General features: G+C 43.0%; 1 protein-coding gene across 2 annotated transcripts; it reads right to left on the minus strand.

Annotated features, from left to right (window-relative positions):
• Positions 1-8,296: 8,296 nt before the first annotated feature.
• Mgarp (mitochondria localized glutamic acid rich protein) lies at positions 8,297-17,396 on the minus strand. 2 transcript variants are annotated; one of them, XM_029568495.1, is made up of 4 exons: positions 17,275-17,396; positions 14,023-14,126; positions 12,123-12,216; positions 8,297-8,865 (listed from the first exon to the last, which is right to left on the minus strand). In XM_029568495.1, the coding sequence occupies exons 1-4, from the start codon at positions 17,354-17,356 to the stop codon at positions 8,633-8,635; spliced, it is 513 nt and encodes a 170-aa protein (XP_029424355.1). In that variant the 5' UTR covers positions 17,357-17,396; the 3' UTR covers positions 8,297-8,632. The 2 variants fall into 2 exon arrangements, with proteins under 2 accessions (XP_029424355.1, XP_008841642.1); XM_008843420.3 differs by having other exon boundaries at positions 8,297-9,078.
• Between the last annotated feature and the right edge of the window lie 711 nt (positions 17,397-18,107).

Genomic DNA, 18,107 nt, shown 5'->3' on the forward strand with positions numbered 1-18,107 from the left:
AGTTATTTATTACTTGTATTTGGGACATACCTGGACATTCTCTGACCTGTATCCCAGAGCCCAAAGGAGAGTGTGGCTTCTCTTTGTCTTTGTGAGGTTTTATAAGGGGAGAAAGTATGTACTTGAACCTCAGACCTCACTCTTGTGCTTACTAGAAAAGCGCTCTATCACTGAACCACGTGAACCAAAATCTAGCCCGATTTTCACTTTTTACAAGACAGGGTCTCACTAAGTTAAGCAGACTAGCCTTGACCTCACTCTGTAGCCTAGACAGGCCTTGAACTTACAACCCTTTTGCCTCAGCCTCCTGAGTAAGTGGATTGACAAACCTGTGCTTCCAGGTCCAACTTCCTTTTCTGTGTGATCAGATTGTACAGTCTACTTGAGCTGTCACTCAAGTCTGTGACAAGTCTTTACTTCCAAGTCTGTGGTGAGGGATGTGCCTTGCTGCTTTAATCTTTTCTGAATGTGGAGTGCAGAAGGGAACTGAAAATGCCTTTTATCACATCTTTCTTTGCCTCCTACAGCTCTCTCTCTCTCTCTCTCTCCAGTCAGAAAAGGATTCTCTTTTTAATATGTTTTAAATATTTTATTTATTTTTTTATGTGTTTGAGTGTATTGCCTGCATGTATATAAGTGCACCCGACTCATGCAATGCCTGAGGACATCAGAAGAAAGCATTGTTTTCCTCTGGAACTGGAGTTACAAATGGTTGTTAGCTACCATGTGGGTGCTAGGAATCAAACCCAGGTTCTCTGTAAGAGCAGTCAGTGCTCTTAACCACTGAACCATCTCTCCAGCCCCTCTTTTTAGTATTTTTTAAAAGACAGGGTCTCCCCCAACTGGCCTGGAACTTGCTATATAGACCAAGCTGGCCTTGAACTCACAGAGATCATCCGCCTGCCTCTGCCTCCCAAGTGCTGGGATTAAAGGTACATGCCTTTAATAAAAATCATAAAATTTTGAGGACTCGAGACATGGCTCAGCGGTTAAGAGCACTGATTGCTCTTGCAGAGGACCCAGGTTCGATTCCCAGCACCCACACGGCGGCTACGAACTGTCCTTAACTCCAGTTCCAGGGAATCCGAAGCCCTCTTTTGACCTCCACGGCATTGCACGACACAGGTGCACTCACATACATGCAGGTAATACACACACACACAAGATAAAAATAATAAGCTGGGAACAGTGGCGCATGCCTTTAATCCCAGCACTCGGGAGGCAGAGGCAGGCGATCTCTGTGAGTTCAAGGCCAGTAGCTGAGACTTGAGACTCGTTCTCATTTTAATTGAATGAATTCTTATTCCTGTACTTTTTCCATGTTAAAGAAATAGAATATGCATGCTCCTTTAATTTTAAATTAAATTCATTATTATTGTGTGGCGGTGGGTGGGTGCATGTGTGCCACTGTGCACATGTAGAGGTCAGAGAACAACGTTTGGGAGTTGGCTCTCTCCTTCCTTGGTGTGTTCTAGGCATTGAACTCAGGTCATTAGGCCTGTGCAAGTGCTTTTACCAGCTGAGCCATCTTCCTTTTTATTTTTATTTTATATGTATGTGTGTATTGTATGCATGTATGTAAGTACACCCAGGTCATGCAGTGCCTGGGGAGCTCAGAAGAGAGAGTCAGATCCCCTGGAACTGGAATTCCAGACCATATGGGTGCTGGAATCGGAACCCGGGTTTTCTACAAGAACAGCCAGTGCTCTTAACCGCTGAGCCATCTCCCCAGCCCCAGCTCCTTTAATATTAAGCCTGCAACTGAATCAGAGTACTGAGAAAAGCATATGATTACCAGCTAAGTAAATAAATACATATTTTATGTATATATTGATTGTATATTCAATGCCTAGAACCCACCAAGAAAGGAGAGAGCCAACTCCCAAACATTGTTGTCTGACCTCTGCAGGCTGACGAGATGGCTCAGCAGGAGAAGGCCTGATGACCTGCTTTCAATACTAAGGAACCACATGGTGGAAGGAGAGAACAGACACCCATGGGTTGTCCTCTGACCTCCACACATGAGCCATGGTGTACAAACACACACACACACACACACACGCACACTAAATGCAATTTAAAATTTCAATAAAAAAAGCCAACCACAGTGGTGTAGACCTTTAGTCCTAGCACTGGAGAGGTAGATGCAGGCAGATCTTTGTGAAATTGAGGCCAGTCTGATCTACATAATGACTTCCAGGCCAACTGGAGCTACAGGGAGACCCTGTAGCCAAAACAAACAAACAAACAAAAAACCTTTTTCAATAAATAAATAAATAAAAATGATTAATATATAATGTAATGTGTGATGCTATAAGTTTATAATGCAATTTTATTTATTTGGGGATAATGCAGAAAGAACAGAAATACGTTAAAATGAGAAAAGCGATTTATTTTCAAATATTCAGAACATTCTCTGAAATAAGCCAAGAAGCAAAAAAAAAAAAAAGGGGGGGGGGGGGGTAGTGTTGGTATGGAAACAGAATGGAAGGGAGCCGTCACTCCAGAGAAAAGTTAAAGAGAGACCACTGTAGTTGTGCATGCTCATAAGCACAGCAGCACTTGGGAAGTGGAGGCACAATGACAGGAGTCCAAGGTCATCTTCAGTTACTCACTGAGTTCAAGTTCAGCTTGAGCTCCATGAGACTCTTAAAAAAATAAAAGGGAGGGGCTGGAGAGATGGCTCAGTGGTTAAGAGCACTGACTCCTCTTGCAAAGGACCTGGGTTTGATTCACAGCACCCACATGGCCCCTGCGAACTGTCCTTAAGTCCAGTTCCAGAGAGTTAAGAAGCCCTCTTCTGACCTCCGCGGCATTGCACAACACGGGTGCACTCACTTACATGCAGGCAATACACTCATACACATAAAATAAAAATAATAAATAAAATATTTTTAAAAAGTAAAAGGGAAGCCGGGAGTGGTGGCACCTGTCTTTAATCCCAGCACTCGGGAGGCAGAGGCAGGCGGATCTCTGTGAGTTCAAGGCCAGCCTGGTCTACATAGTGAGTTCCAGGACAGCTGGGGCTACAGAGAGACCCTGTCTAAAAAAAAAAAAAAAAAAAAAAAAAAAGGCACAAAGGAAACTGTGATCAGGTGAGGAAAGACTTTGCAAAGCTGAGGGTGATTAGCTGGATAATTAGAAAGGAAGTGAATTGATTGAGGGATAGCAGAATCTTTGCAGGTAGAGCAGACTACATGTGCACAATCTTTGAGGCTAAAACAGGGTGTCAGTTTCAAGGACTAATGCAAAATCATTTAGAGTGTCTGGATTGTGGGAAAGGAAAGTGGCTGAAGGCTGGAGAAAAATACAGTAACAGAAAACAGGGGCTTTTGTTTGTTTATTTTAAAATTTATTTATTATTAGTGTGCATGTGTGTGATGTGGAGAGGTGTGCATGCCATGGTGCGTACATGTGTGGTTAGAGAACAACTTTGTGGAGTTGGTTCTCTCCTTTCACCTTTACATGTGTTCTAGGGATTGAACTCAGGTAGCCAGGCTCAGGCAGCAAGTACATTTACCCACTGAGCCATCTTGGCCTAGAAAATGTTTGAAGAGAGATTAAACAGGTGTGGACTGTGGAGTCTTGAAGATCACAGAATTTGAATGTTTCAATCAGGCAGTATGTAAGGGCAGTGAAGCTGTGGCTGGGAGCTGTAAGATCAACTCAACATTTACAAAATAACCTTATATTAGTTACTTTCTTGTTGTTGAGACAAAATATACAACAAGTGAAACTTAAGGAAGGAAAGCCTTATTTGGGCTCAAGGTTTAAGAGTACACAATCTGTCATTGTTGGGAAGTCATGGCAGCAAGAGCTTGAGGCCACTGGTCACATTTTCTGCAGTCTGGAAACAGAGAGAGAGATGAATGCTGATGTGTAGCTCAATTCTTCCTTTTTATTCAGTCTGGGACACCAGCACATGAAATTGTATTGTCCTTCCATAAGCTGGGTCTTCCTACCTCACTTAGAAACTCACTAGAAACTCCCTCACAGACATACCCTGTGGTTTGTCTCCTGGGTGATTCTAGATCCTATCAAGTTATCAATATTAACCATCATACAAGAGTAGGAAGACTTGCTTAGAGGCCACTTTGAGGAACTGAACTGCAGGAACAGTCTAGTCATGTAGAGGGATCAAACCCAGGGCCTTACACATACTTCGTAAATGCTCTATCACTAAGCCACATCCCAACACAATGAAAAGTATCTTGCTTATCTGATTCTGTTACCAGTTTTTACCTTTCATAATACATTTCACTTTTGGGGTCTCATTCTATTTATCTTACTCTTTTTCCACATTTATTATATTAAAATCACTCAGAGATACAGCTATTAAAATGTTAAGTTTTCATTACATTAGTTAAATTTGTAAAATAAAAAAAAATATGTTGATTTTAGACTTTATAACTGCTTGTTTCATTAGAATGTTTGGCTTTATGCATGGCAGGGGGTATAGGTCAGTAGTAAGAGCACCTGCCTAGCATAAGTAAAGTCAAGAGTTTTATTGCCAACACTGCAAATAATAACAATAATGATTTGTTAGTATTACTATTTATCTAGTCAGTGATCAAATTCTTCAACCAATTTGTGAAGGGTTCCCCTGTGTAGTTTTAAATGAGAACTGTCCACTGTAGGTTCATGCATTTTTTAAAAAAATATTTTATTTACTATTTTTATTTTATGTGTACGAGTGTGTTGCCTGCATGTATGTGAGTGCACCTGTATCATGCAATGCCGCAAGGTCAGAAGAGGGTTTCAGATTCCCCTGGAACTGGAGTTAAGGATGGTTCGTAGCCACCATGTGGGTGCTGGGAATTGAACCCGGGTCCTCTGCAAGAGCAATCAGTGCTTTTAACCGCTGAGCCATCTTTCCAGCCCCAGGTTCGTGTGTTTTAATCTTGATACCCAGCTAGTGGTGCTATGTTGGAAGGCTGTGGAACTTTAGGAAGATGGAGCCTCTCTGGAAAAAGTGGGTCACTGGGGGTAGGCCTCATAAGCCTAAACTTAAGTTTTGCCTTTTATTTTGTAGTGCTGGGGATTGAATCCCAGGCCTTCAGCATGGTAGACAAGGGCCCTACCAGTAAGCTATACCCCTGGCCAAATTATCATTATGATTTTACATACATAGATTTCATTTTGTAGATTTTTAGCACTTACTCTCATATCTACAGTGTTGGCCATAGGCAGAACCTAAACGATAGTAGTTGAAGGTAACGGGGAAATGATGAATAAAAAATTTATCATGAGTTCATAACTGGTAGATCTCTGTGCAGGGCACATGAAGTTCCATTACACTTACTCTACTTCTGTTTGAAGTTTTCTACAATAAAGTGTTGAAGAGAAAAGTCTAATTTAAGGTCTTCTTTCTTTTTTTCTAAGATGAGAAAACTTCTTTGTGGCTGAATAGGATCCATAGCACTATGGTGATTCATCCTGATTATGAGGAAATCCTATCGTGTACAAAGCTGAAAATTCTTGACAGAGAGCAGGATGGTAGACATTCCATGTCTGAGCCATAGAAGAACCAGCCCCGGATATCTAGTGTAACAACTGCCTCTGTTCTTCAATCCATTTTGATTGGTTTTATTTATTTTTTTATTTTATATGTATGAGTACGCAGCCTGCATGTATGTATTTTGGTGTTGTGCAATGCCTGTGGAGGCCAGAAAAGGGTGTCAGATCCTCTTTGGAACTGGGGTTACAGATGGTTGTTAACTGCCATGTTCATCCTGGGAACTGAACCTGGGTTCTCTGCAGAAGCAGCCAATACTCTTAACTGTTGAGCCATCTCTCCAGTCTCATCAATCCATTTTGAATTAGTTTCTGTTCTTTACAGCAAAAAGCACCCCAACCAAAACAGTGGAGACAATTGCCTCTGTCTGTAGAGTGGCACTGAGGAGGGCTCCACCTCAGAGTATTTAGTACATCAGCATCTAATTGCTCCATAGGTCTTAGACTTAAGAAATTCATGCAGAGTTGATATTGATTCAAATTAGATGTAATTAGATGTAAATACAAGGAAGTATTCTGTCTTCAGAGTCATGGTTAAGTCCTGTGGTTTCTGTTTCTATACCTCTCAGATCCTAAGGGCATTAACAGATCAGTATATCACCTTTCATCCAGTCCTTCCTCAGTTTACAGGTGAAAATCCTTTTTTTTTTTTCTTTTTTTTTTTAGTTTTTGTTTATTTTTACTTTATGTGTATGAATGTTTTGTCTGCATGCATGTAAATGCACCTGTGTCATATAATCCTCATGGAGGCCAGAAGAGGGTCTCCTCAGATCCCTGGAACTGGAGTTATGATCAGTTTTTAGCCACCATGTGGGTACTGAGAACTGAACCTGGGTCCTCTGCAAGATCAGCCAGTGCTCTCAACTGCTGAGCCATCTCTCCAGCCCCTATAGGTGAAAATCTTCATAGTCATATTGCTACAGAATGCCAGAGACCAGAAATCATCCATCTATCACTCAGGATGGGATCCTGGCTATGTGTAGTTGCAGAGTGATACAATTCTAGGACCCTAATCTAGACTACACACACTATCAATCATCCTGGGTAAAATTCCCTAGACACAGAATTTCTGAGCAGATGACTTATTGGAGGAATGCTCTTAGGTGAATGTGGGGAGGAAAGCAGGACCAGGAAGGGAAACATGCTAAGCAGGATATAATCTCATCCAGGGACCAACTTCAGCCCTGACCCATGTAGAGCTATGGACCACAAATTATACTGCAGATGGCCCACTTTTATACTCCTGTGATGATCAGGCATTAGTTATGAGCTACCTGGGGTGAGGGCAGGGTGAGGATGTATAACAGTCATAGCAGCTGAGCACAAATGGACCCACTTAGAGGAATTTAAAAACACCATGAGAAGTGGTCACAATTTCCCAATTCATGGCCCAAGTCTTGCATAACTCCACACAATCTAGGCCATCTTCCCCTGTGTCACTACCCCCTTCCCCTAAATGTTTTTTGCTGTTGATGTTGTTGAAATGGGATCTCTTTATGCATGTAGCTCAGGCTGACCTTGAACTCATGATCTTTCTTCCTCAGCCTCTGAGTGCTGGGATGATAAGCATGCCCTACCATACATGGCTTCACCCATGCTTTTTCTTTTCTGAGATCATCTCCAGTTATTCACTCTCTGTTTTACTCCACTTCGCTCACAGTGACCACTCCAAATTCTGGAATTTTCCAGGATGTTCCCACTGTAGATTCTTTGCACTCATCTGTTTTCTCACCTGGAATGGTTCCCTCCCCCCCAAAGTCCTTATAATCTTTACTAAAAGTCATCTTTTTAAAAATATTTATTATAGCCGGGCGTGGTGGCACATGCCTTTAATCCCAGCACTCAGGAGGCAGAGGCAGGCAGATCTCTGTGAGTTCAAGGCCAGCCTGGTCTACATAGTGAGTTCCAGGACAGCTGGGGCTACAGGGAGACTCTGTCTCAAAAAAGACCAAAAAAAATTTATTTTATGTGTATGAGTGTATTGTTTGCATGTATGTAAGTGCATGTTTGTTGTGCAGTGTCTCAGGAGGCCAGAAGAGGGCATTGGATCCCCTAGAATTGGAATTACAGGACAGTTGTTAGCCACTGTGTGGGTGCTGTGAATCAAACCTGGGTTATCTGCAAGAGCAGCCAGTGATCTTAAAAGCTGAGCCGTCTCTCCATCCCCAGAGTCACCTTTTTTGTTTGTCTTTGAGATAGGGTCTCACTGTGTAGCCCTGGCTGTCCTGGAGCTCATTATATGGACCAATCTAAAATTACAATTTTACCCCCATCCAACACTTACAATCTCTAGCTAATATCTATATATAATTTTCTAATTTATCTTGCTTATTACCTAATCCCATTATAAATATAAGCTGAAGGCTACTTAAAAGAGTGGCTGATAGGCTGCAGGCACTCAGTGAATATTTGTTGAATGCATGCATGAATGATTACTGTCATAAAGTATAAATAATTAATAAACACTCTGAACTGAACCAGAAATGATCAGCACAGTCTCTTATGTAATACAGAGGGCTGTGTTCTCCACAGATACATTCTTTCTTCAATAATATCATAAAGCTTGATATTTTTCATGTGATGATATGTGTGATGGTGTGGTGGTAGCTCACACCTGTAAGTCCAGTACTGGGGAAGCTTAGGCAGAAAGACTGCTAGCCTAGGCTGTGTAATGAGCTTCAGGCCAGCCTGGGCCATAGACTAGACCTTGTCTCAACAGCACTCCCTAACACCCAACAACAGCAAAGAATAGAAACACTAAATATTTTCTTATTTTATTTGAATGAGTTCAAATGAAACTCAATAATACAAACTTACATATAAGAGAAAGGCAGAGCAAAATTAAACTAAATGCAAGTTGCATAGATAACTCAATCTCCAAAATGTAAAATGTAAATTCAAAGATGACACTATTTAAGTTCTTTACTCCAATGTCATAGCCTGATCTTAGTAGAAAACTATTAAGACATGCAAAATCCCCAATTCCCAACCCAAACATACTAGTAAATGCCAAAGTCTTTAGGGCATATTAAAGTAATCTAGAAAGAAGCCTTTAAAAGCTAAGCTTACTAAAAATACAAAAACGACTATCAAATTTTGCAGAACTGTCTGGGGCAGATCAGCCTTGAGCTGAGGAGGCCTCTGTTCTGACCTCAGCTTCTTCCTGTGCATCAGGCCGAGCAGAGGGTTCTGAGCCGATGGAAGGGTTTTCTTCTGGTTCAGCACTGTGCTCAAAGCTCTTGTCCTCTATGGTTCCTTTATCGTTACTTCTGGCATCAGCCTGGTCTGGAGCTGCACTCTCGACCTCCAGGGTGGATTCAGAGGTGCCCTGTGTGTTTTGGCCTGTGGGAGCTGCAGAAGTATCGGTAAGCGCCAGCTCAGCATTAGCGCTGTCTGTGGCTGTCTCCAGCACTGGAGCATCTGTAGCAGTGGGTGAGGCCAAAGCCACTTCTGGAATTCCAGCTGCAGCCTCTGGGGCTTTCTGGGCACCTACCAATTCAGCTTCCTCTACAGAAACTTCCGGGGCATGTGACCACACTGTCCCAGCTTCATGATCATTTTCACCTTTAAAATTTAGTTCATTAAGCAAAGAATTAATTTGAAGAACATAATTCAGTGAAACTAATTTTTATTTTTAATTATTTATTTTTATTTTATGTGTATGAATGTTTGCCTCTTATGTATATAAGTGCACCCATGTCATGCAATACCCGCAGAGGCCAGAAGAGGGCATCATATTTCCTGGAACTGGAATTACAAGTGGCTGTTACCCAACATGCGGGTGCTGGGAACTGAAACTGGGTCCTCTGCAAAAGTCACCAGTGCTCTTAACTACTGAGCCATCTCTCCAACCACCAGTCATTTTATTTTAAAAGTCATTTTATTTTAAAAATTTAAATTTTATTTTAGTTTTAATTATGTGTATGTGTGTCAGTGTGTAGGTATATGCATATGAGTGCTAGTGTCCCAGGAGACCAAGAGGCACCAGATTTCCCTGGAGCTACAGTTACAGGCAGCTGTAAGCCTCCTAATGTGGGTGTCGGGACTCTAACTCTGGTCTGCAGAAACAGTATGCACTCTTAACTCCTGAGCTCTCTCTCCAGACTCTGCAATAATTTTATTTTTATCCTGGAGGAAGAATTTTTTTTTTTTTTTTTTTTTTTTTGGCAGAGTCTCCCTAGTCCCAGCCTGCCTGGAAGTCATTATGTAGACCGGGCTGGCCTCAGTCTCAGAGAGATCCACTTGCTTCTGCTTCCCAAGGGCTGGGAAGCACATGCCACCATCTGGTCTTTCTGAGACAGAGTCTCCCTGTAGCCCCGGCTGCCCTGGAACTCACTATGCAGACCAGTGTGGCCTTGAACTCACAGAGATCAGGCTGCCTCTGCCTCCCGAGTGCTGGGATTAAAGGTGTGTGCTACCACGCCTGGCCCAAAAATAATTTTTTAAAATATTTGATTTTTCTTTCTTTCTTTTTTTCTTTTTACTGCTGAATAGAATTATTTTTATTTTTGTGTGTTTAAGTGTATTGCCTGCATGTGTGTAAGTGCACCTGCATCATGCAATGCTCATGGTCAGAAGACGGCATTAGATTCCCCTGGAACTGGAATTACAGATGGTTGTTAGCTACCATGTAGGTTCTGGGAATAAAACCTGGGTCCTCTGCAAGAGCAGCAGTGCTCTTAACCATTGAGCCATCTCTCCAATCTGAAGAATTGTTTTGAGACAATGTCTCCTAAAGCCTAGGTTGACCTTAAATCTGCTATATAGGCCAGGATGACTTTGAATTCTTGATCCTCCTGCCTCCACCTTCCAAGTGCTGTGTTGACAGATATGTCTCACTAGACCCAGCTTTGTGCAGTCATTTTAAAAGCAAGACCTCTCTCCCGAAGGGCGTGGTGGCAAACGCCTTTAATCCCAGCACTGGAGGCAGAGGCAGGCGGATCTCTGAGTTCAAGGGCAGCCTGGTCTACATAGTGAGTTCCAGGATAGCTGGGGCTACAGGGAGACCCTGTGTCAAAAAGACCCCCCCAAAAAAGTGAGACCTCTTTGGCTAGGGGTGTAGCTGAGGCTGGTAGAGCACTCTCACAGCCTGCATAAGGCCTGGGGCTCAATGTGAAAAAAGAAGCAAAGAACAATGTAGGGACAAAGGGCAGTAAGCTTACATAAGTGGACAGGTGTATTCACAAAGATTCAGATCATCAAGCTTAGGGACAAGCACCTTTACCCTCTGAGTGATCATGCAGGCCCTGGTATTCTCTTTCTTACTGTCATGACTAAAAAGTTAAAACTGATTCCTGAGCAGCTAATACCGCTGTCCCAAAATAGTGATCATAGTAATTGATAATGGCATTATAGTTGAAATAGAAAAAAAGTATGGTGCCACACATGATGCTCCACACCTTTAATCCCAGCACTTGAGAAGCAAAGGCAAGTGGACCTCTGTGAGTTACAGGCCAGCCAGGGCTACATAGTGAGATTCTATCTCAAAAATAATAAATAAGGGGCTGGAGAGATGGCTCAGCAGTTAAAAGCACTGACTGCTCTTGCAGAAGACCCTGGCTCGATCCCCAGCACCTACATGGCGGCTACAAACCGTCCTTAAGTCCAGTTCCAGGGGAATCTGAAGCCCTCTTCTGACCTCTGCGGGATTGCATGATACAGGTGCACTCACATACATGCAGACAATATACTCATACACATAAAATAAAAATAAAAAATAAAAAAAGAAAAATAATAAATAAGCACTTTAAGGCAAATAACCAGATATCGGGGTGAAACTGCAATGCTTTTTCTCCCACAGTTTCCATTTTATTAATGAGAGACTCAATATATACAACTGATTCAGCTCATATCAAGTGTACTTTGAGCAAAGACAAAAGGGGTGGTGCTTGTCCAAACTAAAAAAAATAAAATAAAGCTTTACAATTTAAAACAATAATGAGAGTGGCCGGGCATGGTGGCGCATGCCTTTAATCCCAGCACTCGGGAGGCAGAGGAAAGTGGGTTTCTGTGAGATCAAGGCCAACCTTGTCTACATAGTGAGTTCCAGGACAGCTGGGGCTACAGGGAGCTACAGGGAGACCCTGTCTCGAAAAGACAAAAACAAACAAACAAACAAAAAACAGTAATGAGAGAAATGAGAGGTCAAGTTGCTGAGAGAGACAGATACTAAAATTATGCCTGCACCAATGGATGCCTAAGTAGGGGAAAAATATTACCATACAAAGGAGTTAAAACCGCTGGTCAGCAGTACTCATGTAAAACTTGTTCATTTAGCAAATGCACTCATCCAAAATGAGTAGTAACTCTTTAGGTTCTGGCTGAGATTTTCCTTCCTGAATGAACCCCTACACAGAGTCATTCTCAAGTTACTAATAAAGTCAAAAGCAAATAGTGTTTATTGTTAGGATAAGATGATGGAGATTAGTACTTAAAAAAATAAAATAATCAGGTATGGTGGGGCATGCCTGTAATCCCAGCACTCAGGAGACAGAGGCATGAGGATTATAAATTCACTGTCATTCTACAGAATGAATTAAAGCCAGCCTGGGATACATGAAACCCTGTCTCAACACAAATAAATAAATAAAATAAGAAATTCATTTTACCTTGAACTGGCTGTAACTCCATTTTCGTTTTTTCTTCCAAATTTGTTACATGTTCTGTATGTTTGGTTTGCTTTGATGTGACTGCCTTGTAAGTCTGAAAGAAAATTTGTGCTTAGTTTTATTTTTTAAGCTCTAAGATATTATGTACAATTCTCCATGTAATCATCGTTAGAAGTTTAAAGTATAATTTCAGTACAAAAAAGGAAAATCAATGTACCCCCCAACACGCTTTTTTTTTTTCCTTTGAGACAGGATCTGGCTACATAGCCCTGACTGGCCTGGAATTTGGTATATAGGCCAGACTAGCCTTGAACTCAAATCCTCCTGCCTCAGCCTTCCAAGTGTTGGGATTACAGGCATGTACCACCATGCCCAGCTTTTTCCTTCCCTTTTGGAAACTTTTGCCATTAAGTAGAAAGCTTAAAAGAGGAAAGAAATATGCTCTAATAGGATTCAAAGATAAGGAAAGACACGGATGCACTTACATACATGCAGCAAAATGCTCATACACATAAAATAAAAATAATAGTAGTTTTGTGGGCTTGGTGGCACATGCCCTTAATTACAGCACTCAGGAGGCAAAGGCAGGCGGATCTCTGTGAGTTCGAGGCCAGCCTGGTCTACAAAGGGAGTTCCAGGCCAGCTGGGGCTACAAGGAGACCTTGCCTCAAAAAGATTAAAAAAAATTAATTAATAAAATAGTTTTGCCGGGCGTGGTGGCGCAAGCCTTTAATCCCAGCACTTGGGAGGCAGAGGCAGGTGGATCTCTGTGAGTTCAAGGCCAGCCTGGTCTACATAATGAGTTCCAGGACAGCTGGGGCTACAGGGAGACAAAAAGATCCCCCCCAAAAAATAGTTTTAAAAAATTAAAATCAGTTCCGGTGGCCTATAATGGATGAATGACTAACAAACTGTGGTCTATCTATAACAGAATACTACACAACAGTGAAAGGGGATAGCAGTAGATACATGCAATAATTAAAATTTATTTTGATTTATTTATTTATATTTTATGTGTATGAGTGTTTTGCCTGCATGTACATAAGTGCACCTGTGTCATGCAAAGCCCGTGGGGGCCAGAAAAGGGCATCACTTCCGTTGCAGAAGGTTGTTAGCCACCATGTGGGTGCTGGGAATTGATCCTGGGATCCTCTGGAAAAGCAGCTCTTAACCTCTGAGCTGTCTCTCCAGCTCCACATGCAATAATTTTGATGAATCTCTAGGTAATTGTGCTGGGTGAAAAAATATTTTACCGAAAGTTATTCATATTAGTGAACTAAGAAGTACTCATTTATTCTTAGAAAAATCTTTAAAAAAAATTTCAGGCTGGGCATGATGGTGCACACTTATGGTCCTAGCACTTGGGAGGCAGAGGCAGGCAGATCTCTGTAAATTCAAGGCCAGTCTGGTCTATATAGTGGGTTCCAGGCCAGCTGGGGCTACAGAGAGACCCTGTCTCAAAAATAACCCCCCCAAAAAAAGAAAGAAAAAAAATTAAAATTCATTTATTATTATTGTGTAATGTGGGTTAGAGAGCATGCCTACCAAGATGTTTGTGTAGAGGTCAGAGGACAACTTTGTGGAGTCAGTTCTCTTGTCTACCTTGACGTGGGTTCCAGGGATCAAATATAAGTCATCAGGCTTGCATGACAAGTGTCTTTAACTGCTGAGACATCTCACAGCCCCGAAAAATCTTAATAATCTAGGTACTTTATTCTCATGAAATAATTTTATTTCTAATGACAAAATATTTTTCAAATGTGTATGCTTAATCATACTTCCCTATTTTTATGGTGTTCATTTAATTAAGCCTATATACTGATTTTAACATTGCCTTGAGTTTACCACAGGTTGAGAAAATACATGAATTATTTAGCAGTATGGGTCCTTAAACACTTACATAATATCCACCAGCACCGACTGTGACACCTACAACCAGGTAATAAATCATATTGGTGCCAGATGTCCCAGGGAATTTGCTTGATGACATCTGGCGAAGAGATGCTAGGAAAACAAGTTCAAACACAGTTATTTTCACCATGGAAGAAGGGGCAGTTTAAGTAATCACATCCTGTAAAACTTTTTCTACTCAGTGATCTGGGAATCTATTAATATCAAGTGATTTTTTACTTCAGGGAACAATGTGTTAGAGGCAAGATAGTAATTCCACTCAAGTCTTTATTCTAATTTGATGAGTGCTTACAGAATCTCTGAGTCTGGTGTCAGGCATCATGTTTTTCTGGAAGGGGCAAGTGTAGATGAGGAGAAATGATAGAAACACTAAACAAGTTCAGCTGTCCTGGAACTCAGTATGTAGACCAGGCTGGCCTTGAACTCACAGAGATCCACCTGCCTCAGCCTCCAGAGTGCTGGGATTAAAGGTGTGCGCCACCACGCCTGGCCTATGTGTTTGGAATTGTAAGAAGCACTAAGGATGCAACTACAGAGAAGACAAACATGTTCCCAACCTCAAGCAGCTCAGTGTAGAAAGGAATGTATGTCCAGAAATAATTACAAACAATTGTGACAGAGTATTACAGAAGCTGCCATCGACCTTAAGCAGAGGACAATGATGAAAAAAATGCTTAGCTAGTTGGCCCAGAGTAGTTGCTTCCACTGAGTTTAGAAGGAAAGAAGGATTTATTATATAAATACCAGGAGATGCTGCAGAGGCAGAAGGTACATGTGTGCATTAGTATGAGTCACATGGCCACAGCTTGCCGTTATCTGATGTGGCTGACATGGAGCATGGAGGGAGCAAGGAGAGGTTATGATTTGCACAGGCCAGATCTCAGGACATCTGCATTGGTCACAAAACTTCATAGTAGCAAAATCATGATTTTCTGTTTATGTTTTTAGTTTGTATATAAATGCCATCTCTTTAAAAAAATTTTTTATACATATGAGTGTATTGCCTGCATGTGTGTAAGTACACCCATGTCATGCAATACCCTTGGAGATCAGAAGAAGGAGTTGGAGTCCCCTGGAACTGGAGTTTCCGACTATTGAGAGTTTCCATGTGGGTGCTGAGAATCGAACCTGTGTCCTCTGCAAGAGCAGCCTGTGCTCTTAACCGCTCTCTAACCCCTTAAATGTCATCTCTTAAAAAAAATTTTTTTTCTCATACAAATATGCTCCAAGAGGCTATGGTACAAAGTTTTTATTTTGCTGCAGGGTGTTGCAGGGCACATCTTTAATCCCAGCACTCAGGAGGCAGAGGCAGGCAGATCTCTATGAAATGGAGGCCAGCCTGGTCTACATGGGGAGTTCCAGGCCAGTGGTGGCTACAGGGAGACCCTGTCTCAAAAAGACCAAAAAAAAAAAAAGTTTTTATTTTATTGATTCTTTTTTTTTGAGACAAGGTCTCACTGTGTAGCCCAGGCCAGTCTGGAATTCTTGATCATCTTGCCACAGCCTCCTGAATATGAGGATTATAAAGATGAGCCACCAAGTGTCTGGCTTACAGTGAGAGTTTGGATGTTTTACCAGCGTATCTGTTATACTGGGAGTGGTGGCCCACGAACTCTGGAGGCAGAGGCAGGCGGATCTCTGTGAGTTCAAGGCTAGCCTGGTCTACATGGTGAGTTCCAGGCCAGCTGGGGTTACAGGGAGACCCTGTCTCAAACAGACAGAAAAAGAAAAAGAAAAAAGTGTGGGGCTGGCACGTGGCTCAGCGGGTAAAGGTATCTACCGCCAAGGCTAGTGACCTAATTCTATCCTCCGGATCCACTTTGTGGAAGGAGAGAACCGACTTCAGGCAAGTTGTCCTCTGAACTCCAAGCGCCGGTTCTGATGCGGGCAGGCAAGCACATGTGCACGTACGTATGTATACACACACACATACAAAACAAATAAAAATATACTTTAAAAAAAGTGTGTGTGTATGTGACGTCGGTGGAGGATGAGGGCCACAGTCAGAGGTCAGGGGACTCATCTTTCTCCTACATCCACATCAAAGCAGCCCGGTTATCTTTATTTTGAAACAGAGGCCTCTCAGCACTCCCATTAGTGGGGGAGACTGCTCTCTTACAGAGGTTTTCAGAGAGAAACGGAGGCATCTTGTTACTTGTGGGGTGACTTCTTCCAACCAGCATTTTTAAAGAAGAATATAAGTAGTTGGCTAGATCTTCCCCCCACCATCCACCACCAACACAGGCCTAATCAAAGTGGGGAAAACAAGTAAAGAAGACAAAGAAAACAAAACAATCCTGGCTCGTGATCCCGCAGGCTCAAATCATCTGGGCTAATGCTACCTCTAAAGCCCCAGGAACAGTGGCGCAGGGAAGCGAAAATTAAGTAAGGGCTGCTGGGAGAGGACTGCTCTGGAGCCCAACCTGGTCGCACCTGCTTGGCACGTGCGTTCCAGGCGCTATTATTAGATGCTTTCCTATATGTAAATCTTTATTCACAGTTCGCGCTGCAATTTTCCTCTTTAGGAAATTTCTGAGAACGCTCCTTTTTCCACGCATTCCCAAATTCGAAGGTGATGGCTACTTGGATTCCGAGGACAAACAGCTGCAGAGTCGCACGCAGGCTAATCAGCAACCTCCAAGGAGAGTGCCCCAGGCCGTTTCCCAACAAGGGGATGCTCAGGGCTGCGTGATCGCTGTGTTCGTGGGGTTCAGCACTATCTTAGAACCTGGACCAGGCCTCGCTCCCCTCTGCGCGCGACCCAGCTAGCGGCGCCATGTCCACCTATCCATCCTTTCCTTTGCTTCCTCCGAGGATGGGGGAGTAAAGTGGTCCATTGAATAATAAAAGTGGAAAGCTATGAGTTTGCTAGTCAGACCCTCTCCAAGTGTTTTTCACTCCACATTAATTACAACCCACAGCCCCTTAAAGAATGAAGAAACACTCATCCGTTGCCCAAGATCAGGACTTGCGCCCGAAGTCACTCTTGTCACATATAATGGATGAAGAAACACTTTACTGCTTGTCGGAGATCAGAATTGTAACCCAGGAAGTCTAATCTGGGTTCAGAGGTCACACTGGAAAAGCTCCATATTTCCAAAGTCACTTAAAGTTTTGTGGGCGCTTGTCCCGAGACCCTCTCTCATGATTTCCTCACCCAAAACAGGGGTTTCTGCAACCGGGTGTGGGTGCAGGGCTCGAGTCTGGGGGCTGAACCCCCGGAGATGCGCAGTGCACTCACCGTCCTTCGCCTGCGGTGCGGGCCCAGGGGTCGCCCTCCGAGGCAACGCCAGGGTCTTGGAGACTGCCCTGCGGAGATACATAGCACCGGCACGCCAATATGCAGCGGCTGTGCAGGCTGCCCCAGCGCCAGGGGCGAACTCCGGGCGCCCCGCCCCTGGGAGGGGTTCCCATCCCCGCCCCAGCGGACGCCGGTGGCTAGTCCGAGGTAGTCTGAGAATGTACGTGCAGCCACCCAGCTCCAGCAGGTCTGCTTTCCCGCCTGCCAGGGAAGCTGATTAATAGCATCTCAGAAGAGGGATCGGGAACTTAGAAGTGGCTGTTACCCTTTATGTTCCACTGAGTGTCCCTTCTCCAGGGCGGACTGGCCACGGTCAGGGAATCGCACAGGATTCATGCACAAATATGGCTTACCCTCCCGTTGTAAGCCCTCTTTATCCCACCCACTGTGTTAGCTTTCCTAGGAGAGGAAAGGGCAGAGGGAAATACAGGCTACCGGCACACTCTTCCATTAACTGTAAGCAAATTCCCCAACGATGGCCAAAGTTACAGGCAAGACATTGTCTCAACGCTTTAAATATAAGCACCAAAAACATACAGAATATTGGGACTGGGGATGTAGCTTGGTTGGGAGTGTGCTTACCCAGCATGTTCAAAGCCCTGGGTTTGATGCTCAATAGAGTACACTGCCTGTATGTGTGTGTGTGTGTGTGTGTGTGTGTGTGTGTATATATATATATAGGTTGGGAGTGCTTACCCAGCATGTTCAAAGCCCTGGGTTTGATGCTCAATAGAGTACACTGCCTGTATGTGTGTGTGTGTGTGTGTGTGTGT

Source organism: Nannospalax galili, unplaced genomic scaffold, assembly GCF_000622305.1.
Source record: "Nannospalax galili isolate Female #2095 unplaced genomic scaffold, S.galili_v1.0 scaffold359, whole genome shotgun sequence".
Lineage (NCBI taxonomy): Eukaryota > Metazoa > Chordata > Mammalia > Rodentia > Spalacidae > Nannospalax > Nannospalax galili.